This window comes from Meriones unguiculatus, chromosome 6 (genome assembly GCF_030254825.1).
Source record: "Meriones unguiculatus strain TT.TT164.6M chromosome 6, Bangor_MerUng_6.1, whole genome shotgun sequence".
NCBI lineage: Eukaryota > Metazoa > Chordata > Mammalia > Rodentia > Muridae > Meriones > Meriones unguiculatus.
Window position 1 is genome coordinate 41,771,677 of NC_083354.1, and position 16,156 is coordinate 41,787,832.

Genomic DNA, 16,156 nt, shown 5'->3' on the forward strand with positions numbered 1-16,156 from the left:
CAGGCAGATCTCTGTGTTCAAGGACAGCCACCTGTACATAGAGGAATCCTGTCTCAAAAAGCAAACAAACAAGCCAAAAAAAAAGAGATGGGAATGCTAACAGATTTCATCTTCACATCATGTAGGCATATGCTGTTATCAAGATGGACACAATCATAACGAGAGCATTAGAATTACCTGTCCGGGTAGAAACCCCAGTGCACTAGCACCTGCTTGTCTCTCCTCATCACCGGCCTCAGCCACTCCTCTGAAGGAAGAAAAAAAACATCAAAACATGAACTGAATTAACTTACCATTAAAAAAAATATGTAATTGTATGTCTATGTGTGTGTACGTTCCCCAGTGTCATTGTTGTATACCACATATGTGCAAGAGCCAAGAGGTCAAACAAAATGTATACTACTGGGAATCAAACCCTGGTTCTCCACAAGAGCAGGTTAGTGTTCCAAATTTTAAGTTTCCCAACTGAAGCCACCTGTCAGATTAAAGGACATTTCTGGTGCTGTAGTAATACCAGTCAATATGGTTTTGGCCACCAAGACTTGAGGACTAAGATCAAATCCCAGAAGTAAGATAAAGAGCTGATGGGGCTGGTGAGATGGCTCAGTGGTTAAGAGCACTGTCTGCTCTACCAGAGGTCCTGAGTTCAATTCCTACAACCTCATGGTGGCTCACAACCATCTTTACTGAGATCTGATGCCCTCTTCTGGCATGCAGAGGAGCACTCACATACATAGAAAAGCAAACAAATAAATAAAACAAATAAATTAAAAAAAAGTAAATCTACCCTAAAAAGTGATGCTACTGAGGTGAGTGTGGCGGTGTGCACGTTCTCTCCAGCGCGGGTGAGCCAGGGGAGGCAGGGAGGTCTGTGACGCTCACTGGTCAGCTAGTCTTGCCAACTAAATGAGAAGCTACAAGTTCAGTAAGAGCTGACTCAGGGGGCTGGAGAAACTTACTCTTCCAGTGGTCCTGAGTTCAATTCAAGGCAACACATTGTGGCTCACAACCATCTAAACTAGCATCTGATGCCCTTTTCTGGCATGCAGGTGTACATGCAGATAGATCACTCACCTATACAATGAATGAATAAATGAATGAATGAATCTCTTAAAAGGAATAAAAGTTGATTCAAAAGGAACAAGAAGGGTTCAAGTGGGGGTGGGGGAAGGACTGACACAGGGGCAAGAGTTCAGTTCCCAGCACTCATACTGGGTAGCTCACAACAACCCCCATGTAACTCCTGCTCTGAGGGACCCAATGCCTTCTTCTTACCTGTGAAGGTACTGGTATGCACATGCATATATTCCCATGCAAACATACACAATTAAAAATAAACCTCAAGGGCTGGGCGGTGGTGGAGAGCACCTTTAATCTCAGCACTCCAAGGCAGAGGCAAGTGGATCTCTTGAGATAGAGGCCAGCCTGGTCTACAGAGTGAGTTCTAGTACTGCCAATGTCACACAAAGAAACCCTATCTCGAAAAACCAAAACATACTAACTAAATATAAATAGGTGAATGAATGTAAATCTTAAAAAAAAAAAAAAAAACAACCAGCAGAATTGATCAAGAAACTCAGTGCCTATGTCTCTCACTACCATGTGCACACACATGCATGAATAACTTCCTTGTGCACCTACTATAGGTCCACAACAATAAAGAAACTGCTTATGGACAATGTGAGTGCTGGTTCTCTCTTTCTACTATACGGGTCCCAGGGATTGAACTCAGAGGTCAAAAGCCTTGGCAACAAATGCCTTCAAACACTGAACCATCAACAAACCAACCTCTGGGCTGTCTAAAACTAGTAAAAATTATATTAGGAATAATGACTCTAGCTCCAAAAATTATGCTATCTTTCCTACAGAGTGAGTTCTAGACAGCCATCGTTACACAGAGAAACCAGTCTTGAAAAACAAACAAGCCAAAAAAGAAAAAAGCAAATTAGAATATCAAGTTCCAGGACAGGCAGGGCAATAGAGAGCAAGCCTGTCCTTAAAAACAAATAAACACAGACAACAAAGCCAGTGAGTTCCAGGACAGCCATTACAGACAGCTACGCTAGAGAAACCCAATCTTAAACAAACAAACAAAAAGCCAAACCAAAACAACAAAAAAACAGAAATAAAGAAAAAAAAAAACCCAACATTTTACAAATCTGAAAAGAATCAATGAACTTAAAATTTACTTTTTGTTCTGTACTTTTTTTTGTTTTTCAAGACAAGGTTTCTCTGTGTAACCCTGGCTTTCCTGGAACTCATTCTGTAGACCAGACTGGCCTTAAACTCCCAGAGATCTGCCTGTTATCTGCCAGAAGTGCAGGGATTAAAGGCGTGTATGGACTACTGGTCGGCAAATTAACTTTTTTTTAACATATGTGCTCAAACAGATGATGAGAGAAGCTGATGACAGATCACTTGAAATATCAAGTCATTGGAAGGAAAAGGAATGAAGTGAAGAAGTCTAAGGGATTTTAAGTAGATCAATAACCCTACAAAGCAGCATCATTTGGGAGTGTGAACAATAGCACTGTGAGATCCTTAAAACAAAAGACAACAACACAGAAACCACCACTCTATGTTAAGGGTGGGTATTCAAGGCTAGAAATATTTGGGCTAGTGTGATGGCCCAGCCAGCCCATACTCTTGCCTCCAAAGCAACTTCCCAGGACTCTATACACAGAAGAAAGCCTATTCACACAAGCTGTCCCCTGGCCTCTACCAGCTCACTGTGGCACAAGGGTTTCCACATGTAAACATGTAACATAACAAATTTAAAACCTGAGAGATTAAAAAAAAATATGGAGGTGGAAAGAACAGCTAGTGATGGGCCCTTGTCCCATCCCCAACATATTCTCAGCATTCAGGAGCTGAGGGTATCAAGTTTAATTCATTTGTGGCTTCGCAGAGTTCAAGGCCAGCCTTGGGTATATGCAACCCTGCCTTAATTTATACATATATCAAACAAGTTTATCCAACTACTATCTTCTTATTGGACTCTCTGACAGTCAATAAACTATCTGAGGCTTCCCTCAGATCCCTGTATTTGTAGCAGTTCACAGCAAACACCAACAGAGCTAATACATAATGAATGCTCAAATCACTAGATTTGCTAGAAAAAGATCTAACTGGTTAGAACACCAGACAACACTTAAGCAATCTACTCAAACTAACACATGCCAGGCAACTGAGAAGTTAAACAAAACCAAGAACTCTGTTCAAATGGTGGTGTACTTATTTAGCCATGTTTTAGAAGGTTGCATTACACCTTACAGTACAATGTATGCATTAAAGAGCTCACAACCAACAGCTAACTTACCATCCTCTTGTGAGGAAGGATATGGATAAATATGGTGGGAAGCTTTTGACTTCTCATCAGTAAATGTCCCCTGCAAAGCAAATAAACAAGTAACATAAAAATAAGGCAAATGACAAGCAAAGTGTTACACATTGGAATAATGGTTAACAAGACAAAAAAAAAAAAAAAAAAAAAAAAAAAACACCTTTCTAGAGACACAAGTAAGGACTGAATACTCTATTAAAAATGCTTGGTTCCTAAGTGTTTCAAATTTCTGAATTTTTCAGATTTGGGGCTATCTGTATAGACTTTACCAACTACCATTAATCCAAAACAAAGAAATTCTCCAAAACTCAAACCTGTTGAGGACTATGATAGCATTCAAAATGTTTTAAGTATCTTAGTATTGTGGTGGTTTGAAGAAGTTTGGCCCCATAGACTCGTGTTTGCATGCTTGGCCATGGGGAGTGGCACGGCACTATTAGCAGGTGTGGCCTTGCTGGAGGAAGTGTGTTACTGTGCGGTAGGCTGTGAGGTCTTTTAGTAGCACTCAAGCTCCTCCAGTGTGGAACAGTCCCCTTCTGCTGCCTGCAGAATGGGGGTGACCCCAGCCAAGACTCACAGCAGTGGGGATAGGAAACCCGAAGTTGGCCACCTCCCGTGGTCAGGTGGGACTTCCAGGGGAAGGAGGGGAAACCAACCGACTGATAAAACCTTCAACCCAAAATGTGTCCTGCCTTCAAGTGTGGGGCTAAAGATGGAGCAGATCTTGAGGAATGGCCAACCAACGACAGGCCTAACTCATGAGAGAGTACCAACTCCTGACACTGTTAATGATACTCTGCTATGCTTATAGACAGAAACCTCACATAACTGTCTTCTGAGAGGCTTCATCCAGCAGCTGATGGCAACAGATGCAGAGAGCCACAGCCAAACAATAGGTGGAGCTTGGCAATCTCGTGGAAAGAGTTGGAAGAAAGACTGAGGAAATCAGAGGGGTCACGGACAACACAAGACAACCTACAAAATTAGCTGACCAGGGTCCATGGAAGCTCAAAGAGACTGAACCACAAACTGAAAGAGCATGCATAGGCTGGAGCAAGGATTCCTACATGTATGTAGCAGATGTGCAGCTTGTTCTTCATATGGGTCTCTTAACAGCTGGAGCCAGGGCTGTCTCTGACTCTGTTGCCTGCACTGGATCCGTTTCCCACAGCTGGGCTGCCTTGTCTGCCCTCAGTGAGAGGATGCTCTTAGTCCTGCTACCACTTCATGTGCCAAGGTGGGTTGGTACCCATGGGGGGGGTACCCTCCTCTGAGAAGAGGAGAAAATAATGGGGGGGGGGGGAAAAGATGTAGAACTCTTGGCCCCTCCAGCACCATGTCTGCCTGCACAATTCCCACCATGATGATGATGGACTAAACCTTTGAAACTGTAAGACGGCCTTTATTAAGCATTTGCCTTTATAAGAGCTGCCTTGATCATGGTGTCTATTCACAGCAATTAAACCCAAACTAAGACAACCATCCACCATGCAAGGTGGCACACGCCTGTAATCCCATCGTTCTGGGAGGTAGAGGAAGGCTGATCGCTGTTAGTTCCAGGCCCCATGTTATTCTACAAGGTAAGTCCAAGACAGTCAAAACTACAGAGAAGTTTTGTTTCAGCAAAAAAAAAAAAAAAAAAAAAAAAGACAACCATCAGTAAGCATACCTCAGGTTCTTAAATTTGCAAACCATCATAAAATGAGCATGGGAATGTAACAACATAAGGGTAACTGTGATATGTATTCGCCTCGCAAAAATAAATTTTAGTTAGTCCTCTAACCTGAGAGCTCAGGAAACAGGAAGCCAGAACTGAAGGCCATCCTCCAACACACTAAGTCTGAAACTATTCTAAAGTACTTGAGACTGCCTCACAAAACAAACAACAAAACAAAAGCAAGAAACCCCAGGTTTCAAGTATGTAGCCTAGGCTGGCCTCAAACTCTCTAACCTTTGCCTTAGCTTTCCAGCACGAATTATCATTAACTAACATGACTTCTGGCACACAAACTGGGGCTACATCATGGAACACCTGAATCAACCACAGCGAACCTTATCTATGCATGATGCTGTCACTTTATGTCACTGCTGGAAAACTAGTATAATAGTTAAGGTTAAAATACGGTGAGGCCAAAGACTACTAAATATATCTAGAGCATGAACTCAAAGCCATTCAGACTAACAACCCATTGTTGAGACCATACAAACAAGAGAAAGTTGAGAATTCAGTTTTCAGTAGCAGCTCAAGGCCCCCTCTACTACAGTTCTTGAACAATGATTATTTTACTCATTATTCCAACCAAATAATATAATGCCACTTCATCTGCAGAAAACTGGAAAAGTAAAAAGTTTACAACTACCTAAAAAGAAAGTTGGGAAGAGTATCACCACCCAATGAGTATGCGTCAATGTACAACAGCACATCCAGAAGCTTGGCCTGTGGAGCCTGTCACTGCTGCTTTTGAGCCTCAGCTCTGTGTTTTACTTAGATGACATAGCATGTCTTCTTTGAAGTAGAGTAATACATTTCATGTTCATTGGTGTTTTGCTAGCATATATGGCTATGTACCAACACAGTGCCTATGCCCAAGGAGGCCAGAAGAGTGTGTTGGATCCCCTAGACCTAAAGAAACAAAAGATTGTGAGTAAACTGCCATGTGAGTGCTAGGAGCCAAACTGGTGTCCTCTGGAAGAACAGCTTATGCTCTTAGTCTGAGCCATCTTTCCAGCTTCATGACTTTTTAAAAAGATATTTATTTTACATATATGAATGTTTTACCTGTATATTTCACTTTCCACTTGTGCCTAGAGGTCAGAAAACAACTTCAGGTGTCCTAGACCTAGAGTTACAGGTGGTTGTGAGTTACTGTGCTCTTAACCACTGAACAAGGTATTTCATGAGGCTTCTGAACTAATTCTGGACTTTAGAAAAACACTATCACATAAATGATGTTTTACAGAAAATTATCTTTGTACCTAGATATCCTCTGCTGCCAGACTGCACTTAAAAAAAAAAAAAAAAAAAACCTCAGCTTAAAATGAAATAAGATGATCAAAATACCACCAGCGGTTAACAGTGTTTTGTTCTTATTGGTCAGTCTTGCTATTATATGATTATGAGATTATATAGGTCACGTTAACTGTTTAAGCAAATTTGTAAGACTGTCATACCTCATCGCAGTAACGAATGTTTCTAAAAGGTTATGTGGGAACTCAGAGAGATTCTTCCTTTAAAGCAAATACAAAGTAAAAATTTTGGCATTTATTGAAGGTTTACTACAACTGCACTAAATTGATCATGTTTATTACCTGATGCCGTTTGATGATATCTTTCAACTTATTCGCCAACTTCAAATCAATGTCTGGAATGAGGTAGATGTTGGGTCTAGTCAGACAATTATTCTGAGAAAACAAATTCAAATGGTTTTGAAATGATATACATTGATTATTCATCCTCCTCACATTTTACTCATTTTAAAAAAATGTTTTATTAGATGTGTTCACTAAGCACACATGTAGTCAGTCATCAGACAAACATGCAGGAGACATTCTCTATCATATGGGTACTACACTAAGATCAGTTTTGGCAGCAAGTGCCTTTACCCACTGAACTATCTCACAGACCCGATTCCTCATTATCTTAATGGCTGAAGTTGACAATTAAGCCTACAATTCCTTTTTAAAAAAGATTAATTAATTTATTATATGGTATTCTGCCTGCATGTGTGCCTGCAGGCCGGATGAGGGCACCAGATCTCATCATAGACAGTTGTGAGCTACCATGTAGCTGCTGGGAATTGAACTCAGGACTCTTATCTCTTCAGCCCCTAAACCTGTGTTTTGTAAGATAGGAAGATATCTTATTTTGGGAGGGTGTGGGGGGTGGGTGGGGTGGAGGGTGGTGGTGATATAGAGACAGGATTTCTCCTTGTGTCCTGGCTGTCCTAGAAATCACTCTGTAGACCAGGCTGGCCTCAAAATCAGAGATCTTTCTGTCTCTGCCTCCTTGAGTGCTGAGATTAAAGGTGTCTGGCACCATCACCAACTTGGAAGACATCTTTTGCTACACAACAGTCAGTCTTATTTCAAAATAAAACTTAGATGGCTCAGCAGGCTACTAAAAGAATCCCCAGATCCCTTCTGCAGTTAGACAAAGATTGTTGAAAATCATTTGAATGAAATTACTGCTAAAATATAGCAAGGTCAGGGGCACTAGGCCTTTATTGCCAGCATTCTAGAGGCAGAAAGCAACTGATTTCTGTGAGTTCCCGGACAGCCAGAGCTACACAGCAGGACCCTGTAGCTTCGAGTCTCAACACCCACCACCATAAACAAACAAACAGATAAATAAATAAATCGGGAGATGACTCAGCGGGTAAAGTGCTGTGAAGCATAAAATACTGATTCTGAATGCTCAGAACCCACATACAAGCTGAGAGTGGTGGCACAGATCTATAGTCCAAACTGATATCTGAAGCGTAAGAGACAAGCTATCACCCAAGAGCTTCCTGGCCAGGCACTAGCCAAAATGGTTAAGGTCCATTCTTTCTCAAAAAGGTGAGATAGAGAGACAGCTCACTGGTTAAAAAACCAGCTGTTCTTCCACAAGACTTGAAGTCAACTGCCAGCACCTACATGGCAGCTCACTCCAGTTACAGGGAATCTGATGCCCTCTTCTGATCATAGGCACAGCACACACATGGCATAGTCATACACTCAGGCAAAACACTCACATACATAAAACAATTAAATAAGAACAAAGTCTTTTTTTTTTTGTTAAATTAGGTGAGGACTAGTGTCCGGCGATGGCTCTGTCCTTGAAACTGCTCGCTGTGCACGCCTGTGAACTTGACCTCAGTCCCCAGCACCACACAACAGTGGAGACAACTGACGCACAAGTTGTTGTCTTACCTCTTTCACACATCCTGGGGCACGTGTGTACACAATCACACATTATACACACACATATAAACAATTAGTTTCAAGCTAGGCACTGGTGGCATACGACTTTAATCCCAGCATTTGGGAGGCAGAGAAAGGCTGGTCTCTGAGTTCAAATACAACCTTGAACTCAGAGTGAATTACACAGAGAAACCCTGTCTCCAAAAGAATGAAAGAAAGAGAGAAAAAGAAAAGAAAGAAACCAGCAACAACAAACCATGAAGTGGAAATATCTGTCAGTGGTACAGTGCTTGTCTAGCCTAGCTCATGGCCCTGGGTTCCACCCTCAGCACCATAAAAACAAAAGGAAAAAAAAAAGCATTCTTATCTAGCTAAGAGGAAAGTAGACATTTATTATACAACCATGAAACTGATCCAAAGAAAATGACTCCACAATAAAGTCTACATTATGAAGACAGTGCTTATTCTAAACAAAAAACAAAACAAAACAAAATGGAGCAAAAATGACAGGGTGCAGTAGTATACCTCTTTAATCTCAGCTATCAGGAGGCAGAGGGAGGTGGATCTCAATGCTCTATATTGGTTTCAGGTCCTCTAGAGCTCCACAGTGAGAAAAGCGACTCAAATAATGAAGAGAACTAGCACACATTATTCCACTAAAAATGTCAAGACACTAGGTGGACATGGTGCCACATGTCTTTAATCCAGCACTTGAAGGCAAAAGGAAGAATCTCTATGAGTTCAAGGCCAGCCTGGTCTTTATAGTGAGTTCCAGGACAGACAAGACAAAACAAAGAGATGCTATCTTAAAAACAAAAAGAGAAAAATGTTAAGAGACTGATAACCTTTAAATAAACAGACCACTCACAGCTCTAATCTCAATACACATAAAAACAATAAAATTCTGTATTGCAGAGAATTCAATAAAGATAATATTACAATGGGAAGTATATTAAAGAATAAATTAATAATTTTAAGCTGAGGGAGTGATTCATATATCTAAATTTAGGAATGGGGAATATACTGAGGCAAGACATTTAGGCCAGCCTGGGCCTAAAGAAACCCTCTCTAAAAACATGACAGAAGGGAAAAGGAAAGACAAGGAGATTATGATTAGGGGGATGACCCACACAAATAGGCCTAATTCTCCAACTTACCTGTACCAATGTTTTTTCAATGTTCATGAACATTTCAACATTACGATCCATTCGAGATGGATTCTGAAGATCAAATCTCCGCCTAACAGAGGAAGAGAAAACTTTACTAAGTTTATCTTCAATCTTTTAAACATAAGTAGAAACTCTTTAGAATATTTTTTAAATAATTTACTCGATTTTATTTTATGAGCATTAGTGTAATGGTGTCAGATCCCCTGGAACTGGTGCCACAGACAGCTGCCGTGTGGGTACCGGGAATTGAACTGGGGTCCTTTGGAAGATCAGACAGTGCTCTTCAACACTGAGCCATCACTCCAACCCCTCGATTTTAGAATTTAAGTCAAATTAATTAGAAAGGCTTAGAAACTAAGCTAGCACCATACAAAGTTTGTAAAGTAATTCTGAGTCCTAGAGAATACCATTATCAATACCATCATGACAGACAACACTTTGACCGGACAAAGCCATGAGTAAAGGCACCTGCCTTCATCCCAATAACCTAAAGTCGAGCCATAGAACCCACACAGTGAAGATGACAGAGCCCCAAAAGTTGTCTTCTGACCTCCACCCACCTACCCATACACACACATACACACACACACACACACACACACACACACACACACAGTTAAAAATAAATGCCTAATATTTTTTAAAAGAGATACCCTAGTCAAATCAAAGTACCAAATGCCATGAATTCCCATTTTCCTTCAGTTTAGGACATATTACATGATATAAAAAAGGAGGAGTTCACAAGGTTGGGGACCTAGCAGACACAGTAGAACATGCCTTTAATCCCATAATTAGGGAGGCAGAGGCAGGTAAAACTCTATGAGTTCCAGGCCAGCCAAGAATACAAAAACCCTGTCTCAAAAAAAGGAAAAAGGAATTTTGGTTATTGTATGAGACAGAGACAGAAGTACAACACACACAAATGGGTACCATGGCACGAGTAGGGAAGTCAGGAGACATGCTCATGACTATGCAAACAAAGAAAAAGATATGCTAATAATCACTTAGCCCTGTCTAAGCCCCACAGCAGGAGGAGCACAGCTGCCTAGCTCCAAAGATCTCCATGGCCATCTACACTCACATGTACATATACCCCCAGACATACATACTTAACCAAAACCAAACAATCATATAAACAAAAATAAAATTAAAATCTTCTTTTTTGTTTTCAGTAAACCATGTTAAGTGAATTATACTCTAAAGGTGTACCAGCAAATTTCAAAACATGGGCATGTCTGTATCTACAGCACTTGAGAAGTAAATGCAGAGTGCCCATGGACAACATCCTTCTCCCAGGAATCAGCAACCCTAAAAGTATGGGTGAGATCAAAGTCAAAAGGAACTTTCTATGATAATGATAAGGTATGAAACCTTAAAAGCTATCACCAAAGGGTGATTCAATGTCAGGAAACAAAGGGTGGAAAAAGCCTAGAGACACTTAGATCCTAGAAACAGGTATTTGCATAGGGAAAGAAAGACAGGTCTATCATACCAAAGCACTCTAAAAGTTACTTTGAGCTATACGTATGAATTTAAGAATAAGAAAGTTGGTTTGAATTCTTGGTACACTGTATTTTAAAGCTGCGATTAAATAAGAAAACAGCATTTTAAACATCCGATTTAACACATACATGCACAAGTTAAAAGATCTAAACTATCTTGGTGCTAGAAAGACAACCTGCTCACCTCCATTCCTGATGGAAGACTTGAGGACAATATAAAGAACTATTTTTTTTGGAGACAAATTTTATGTGTTCCAGGCTAGCATTGAAAATAACCATGTGGCTGAGAATCTTAAACTCCCAATCCTCCTGCTTCATATCCCCAGTGCTGAGATTGTAATAACCATGACATCCATGTTTGAGCATGTTTCTGAAAATATAGGTTAAATACCTAACAAGAGGTTAATATAAAGAGGTTAATATAAAGAGTTCACATAAAAGTCTGACTTTAAAATGGGAGAAGACCCATATGGAAAAGGCATACAAATGCTCAACATGAAAAAAAAAACAACAATATTGCAATCCATCAAGGAAATGCAATTCAAAACTGCAATGAGATGTCATCTCATATGTCCTACTTAGCATCAGCACTCAATCTGACAGCCTAGACTCATTTGAGAAAGTCTCAATTGACAGACGGCCCAAATCAGATTAGCCTGTGGCCATGCCTGTGAGGAATTCTTAGACTGAAGATTGATGTGGGAAGGCGGTTTGAGTTCCTGCCTGATTCTCCTCAGTGATGGACTGTGACCTGGAAGTGTATGCCAAATAAATGTTCTCCAACCCAAGTCCATTTTGGCCAGAGTATTTAATCACAGTGTGGTATCTGAATGAGAATGACCCCACAGGCTCCTATGTTCAGGAAGGGTGGCCTTGTTGGAGAGGGTGTGTCATGGGAGTGAGGTTTCAAAAGCCCACACCAAGCCCAGAGTGTCAGATGCCTGAGGATCAGGGTGTAAGAGCTCTCAGCCACTGCTCTAGCACCACGCCACTTCCCACCAGGATAGGCAGGCAAGCTCTCATTGAAATGCTTCCTCCTAAGAGTTGCTTTAGTCAAGTCAGGTCGCACACCTTTAATCCCAGCACCTGAGAGGCAGAGGGAGGTGGATCTGTGAATTCAAGGCCAGCCTGGTCTACAAAGGGAGTCCAGGACAGCTATTACACACACACAGAAAAAACCTCTATCTTGAAAAACCAAAAGAAGAGCCAGGCATAGTGGTGCAAGCCTTGGGATCCCAGCACTCACGGAAGCAGAAGCAGGTGGATCTCTATGACCAGCCTGGTCTACAAAGTCCAGGACAGCCAAGGTATAAAGAAACCCTTTCTCAAAAAACTAAAAAATTGCCTTAATCATACTATCTCCTCACAGCAATATAACAGTAACTAAGACACACAGCAACAAAATGAAACTAGAACATTATCTATGTTACAATGATTATAAAAGAGAAAAATAACGATGGGACACCATAGAGAAACAGAACTCTTTTAAATCACTGGCAGAAACGTTAATGAAGCTGAACCTGGTGGCTCAGGATTATATCCCAATTTTACGGAGACTGAGGCATGGTAACTTTTGAATTGAAGTTACCATGCCTACATAGTGAGGCTGTTCAAAACTACATTCTAAGCAGGAAGAAGGGTGCAGACAGAGCTTAGCAGCACAGCTCAGGACCCTATACAAAGGCCCCAGCAATAAACAGAAAAAGATTAGAATGCGTTCACCTATCATTCAAAGCAGGGCATGTGTTAGCTTGGTCCCTGAAGAAACTTATGTAAGAAACAGTTTACTTGGTTACCAGGCTACAGTCCAGCAGCAGCAGAGCCAAGGCAAAAACTGAAGCTGTCATGGAGGAGCGCCATGGCTTGCTCCTCACGGCTTGCTCGGTTTGCTTCATCTTCTGCTACCCCCTGGACCCCAGGGATGGCACAATCTGAATAACAGGCTAGGCTTTTCCAAATCAAAAAAGAAAATAACCTACAGGCTTGCCATAGGCCAATAAAATAGGGGTATTTTCACAACTCATGTTCCCAGTTCTCAGATAACTCTAGCTTATATCAGGTTGACCAAAACAAGAGAAAACAAAAAACAAATGACCAAACAAAAAACCCCATAGTTCGGCTCGGTAAAAAGTTAAAAACAAACATACCGTAAAATACACCTATACTTAGCCGGGTGTGGTAGCACACGCCTTTAATCCCAGCAGTAGAGGCGGGCTTACCTCTGTGAATTCAAGGACAGCCAGGGCTGTTACACAGAAAACCCAAGAAAAAAAAAGATAACAACAACAACAACACAGCTATATATGTCATTACTGTGTAAATGCAGTAATGTATGTCAACACAATAGCCCAGATATGGGATTACCTACAAGAGTTAAGCAGGTAAGAAGGGGAATCGTCCAAGAAAAAAACAACAAAATCACACCATGAATGTGACCTTAGAGGTTGATGATAAAAAGCCAGCACTGGTAGAGTATGGCAGTATAAGCCTCTAACTCCAGCACTCCGGAGACAGAAATAGGCAATTTCTTAAGTTTAAGAAATATGGTGACATAGGGAGGAGTTTCCCGACAGCCAGGGCTATATAGTAACATTGTCTCACACAAAAAAACCAAGCCCCTACCACACATCAGCACTGGAGTCTTCAACTGTAGCCATCTCCAAAGAACACTGAGATTTTACCCAAAATCAAACATGGATGAAAGACAGAAAAAGAACTAAGGAACATTCGGAATGTTTACAAGAGTACTCCAAAAATTTAAACAACAGGGGCGAGAAAGATAGCTCACTGGGTAATGAAGTTGCCCCTCAAGCCCAGCAACCTGAATCCCACCTCCAGAGTTACATAAAGGTGAGTGGAGGAAGCCCACGCTCCACAGGCTATATCCTCTGTGCATACATTATAAACATACAAACCTTTTCGAGACAGGATATAAATAGAACAAGAGAAAAATGAATGGTAGATTCATCAAATTTGCAGAACAAATAAAATGGAAGCAGAGCCTAGAAGCTGATCAATGAAGAAAAAAAGAGCACAAGGTGGTATATAACAAAGAACAAAAAATGCAGTTCAGGAAGGGTGGCCTTTGAACTCAAAATTCAGTGGAAAGGCCACTTGGGTGCAGTGAGGCACACCTGTAACCCCAGCAGGGCTGTAACAGGGACCTTCAGATGTGTAAGTTAGGCACAGACAAGCCACAGGGTCGGGTCAGGACTCAAAACTCCAGCAGGAATCGGTGCTGTATGCAGAGTGAAATGTCCATGGTGAGAAAAGAAAACAAACCCAGGGCAGCAGGTGTCTGTGGCAATCTTGATGTGGTCCTACCTAGCAGTGTTCCCTGGGGTGGGAAACCCTGTTTCCAAAAAGGGAAAACAGAGAGAGTGAACAAAACCCACCGCTAATTAGAAACCCGTTCTGATTGTTAATCTGAAAATTTATCTGTACTTCCTAGCCAGCTTTGGGCTAACTCAGCTTTAATTTTATAAACTAAACATCTAAAAATATAGCTTATGTGTGGCATGGACTGTGTAGCCCTAAGTTAGAGCTCTAGCACTGAAAAAAAAAAAAAATTAAAAAGCCAAAGTAAACAAACTAGGACATGGTGCACACCTATGATCCCAGCGCTGAGGAAACAGAGGTGGGTGGATCACAGGTTCAAACCCAGCTGAGCCACCCATGAAGTTCAAGGCCAACCTGGACTTACTGAGCTCCTTGTTCCTGGGGCTAGAGACGCCTCAGTAGTTCAGAACACTTGCTGCTCTTGCACAGAACTGACACCTACATGGTAGCTCATAGCTGGCTACAGCTTCCGTTCCAGGGAACCAACTCCCTGTCTATGGTCTTCATGTCACCAGGTACATAAACAGCACACCCAGATACATGCAAACATTCATACAAACGAACAAAAAAAAAAATCTTTTATTGAAAACAAAACAAAACAAAACAGGCTTTTAAAGCATTTAATTAAAAACAAAACACCAGGCATGATGGCAGAGATCTATATTTCAACCATTTAGGAAGCAGATACTGGATAAAGTTTGAGGCTAGCCTTGGCTACATGTTAAATAAACTAACACAGAAATTATACGCACATTCCCTTCAAACAATACTAAAATTACAAACTAAACTCAGAAATGAAATAAACGGCGAAGAGATACTAACAGGTGAGAGACAGGAAGCGTGAAGGGAGGAGAACTGACACGTTATTAGCATCACTGACCCAGGAAAAGGTCTGCATTGCTCCCAGTCAGGTCACTACCACAAATTATGCAGTCAAATTTACACAGGGGTCAGCCCATCTGGCATGCAATGAATAAGCCTCACCTGGAGAAAACATTGATAATCATGGTATCTTCCCTACAGTTTTATCCCCTACGGCTTGAGGGTGGCAATGTAGAAGTCAGTAGAGCCTATGGTCTAGCAGCATCAGCTCTGCCTTCCCTTCCCCTTCAGATCTCTCTGTACCGGAACTAGTAAGAAGGCAATCACCGCACTGAGATTCCACCCCAGGGAACACTACTAGGTAGGACGAGATCAAGACTGCCAGAGACACCTGCTGCCCAGGGTTCAACTCCCAAAATCCACAAGAAGAAGAGAGCCAACACCTGACAAGCTGCGGCATAACATCCCCATGAATGCGTGGCACACAGTGCATGTGCACACACGCCAGCACTGAGGAGACAAGAGGCAGCAGGATGTGTCAGTTCGAGACCAGGCAGAGCTTCTAAGTGAGACCTTATGTTAACAGAAGAGGAGGAAGAGAAGGAAACCTGAGGCTGGAGAGATGGCTCAGATGTTAGAAGCACTGGCTGCTCTTCCAGAGGACCCAGGTTCAATTCCTAACCACATGGCAGCTCACAACTGTCTCTAACTCCAGTTCCAAGGGATCTGATGACTTCATACTTTTGGATAAACAATAATGCACATTAAATAAAAAAATAAGGAAGGAAGGAAGGGGGAAACCCTGCTTTCTAATGTATACAACTTCACATTATACATTTCATAGGAGCCAATTTTTTCCTTTGTTAATACTATATGCCTAACCAGGAAAGATGTCTCATGCCTTTAATCCCAGTACTCAGGAGACAAAGGCAGATAGAATCTCTTTGAGTTAGAAGCCAGTCTGGTCTACATAGCAGGTTTTAGGATAGCTAAGGCTACTAGAGTTCCCATCTCAAAACAACAACACTAAATAAACAACAAGAACAAAACAAACAACACAAATGTGTGTATAAAATTTC

The 16,156-nt window shown here is 41.4% G+C and overlaps 1 protein-coding gene across 4 annotated transcripts in view; it reads right to left on the reverse strand.

The window, feature by feature from the left end:
- Window positions 1-16,156, reverse strand: part of Smarcc1 (SWI/SNF related, matrix associated, actin dependent regulator of chromatin subfamily c member 1) — a 107,353-nt gene that overhangs the window by 83,463 nt on the left and 7,734 nt on the right. For all 4 annotated transcript variants that reach the window (XM_060385227.1, XM_060385226.1, XM_060385225.1 and 1 more), the window contains exons 4-7: window positions 9,403-9,484; window positions 6,653-6,745; window positions 3,320-3,389; window positions 178-247 (exon numbers count right to left, since the gene is read on the reverse strand). In XM_060385227.1, the coding sequence (XP_060241210.1) occupies window positions 178-247; window positions 3,320-3,389; window positions 6,653-6,745; window positions 9,403-9,484 (315 nt within the window). The remainder of the gene's footprint in view (window positions 1-177; window positions 248-3,319; window positions 3,390-6,652; window positions 6,746-9,402; window positions 9,485-16,156) is intronic.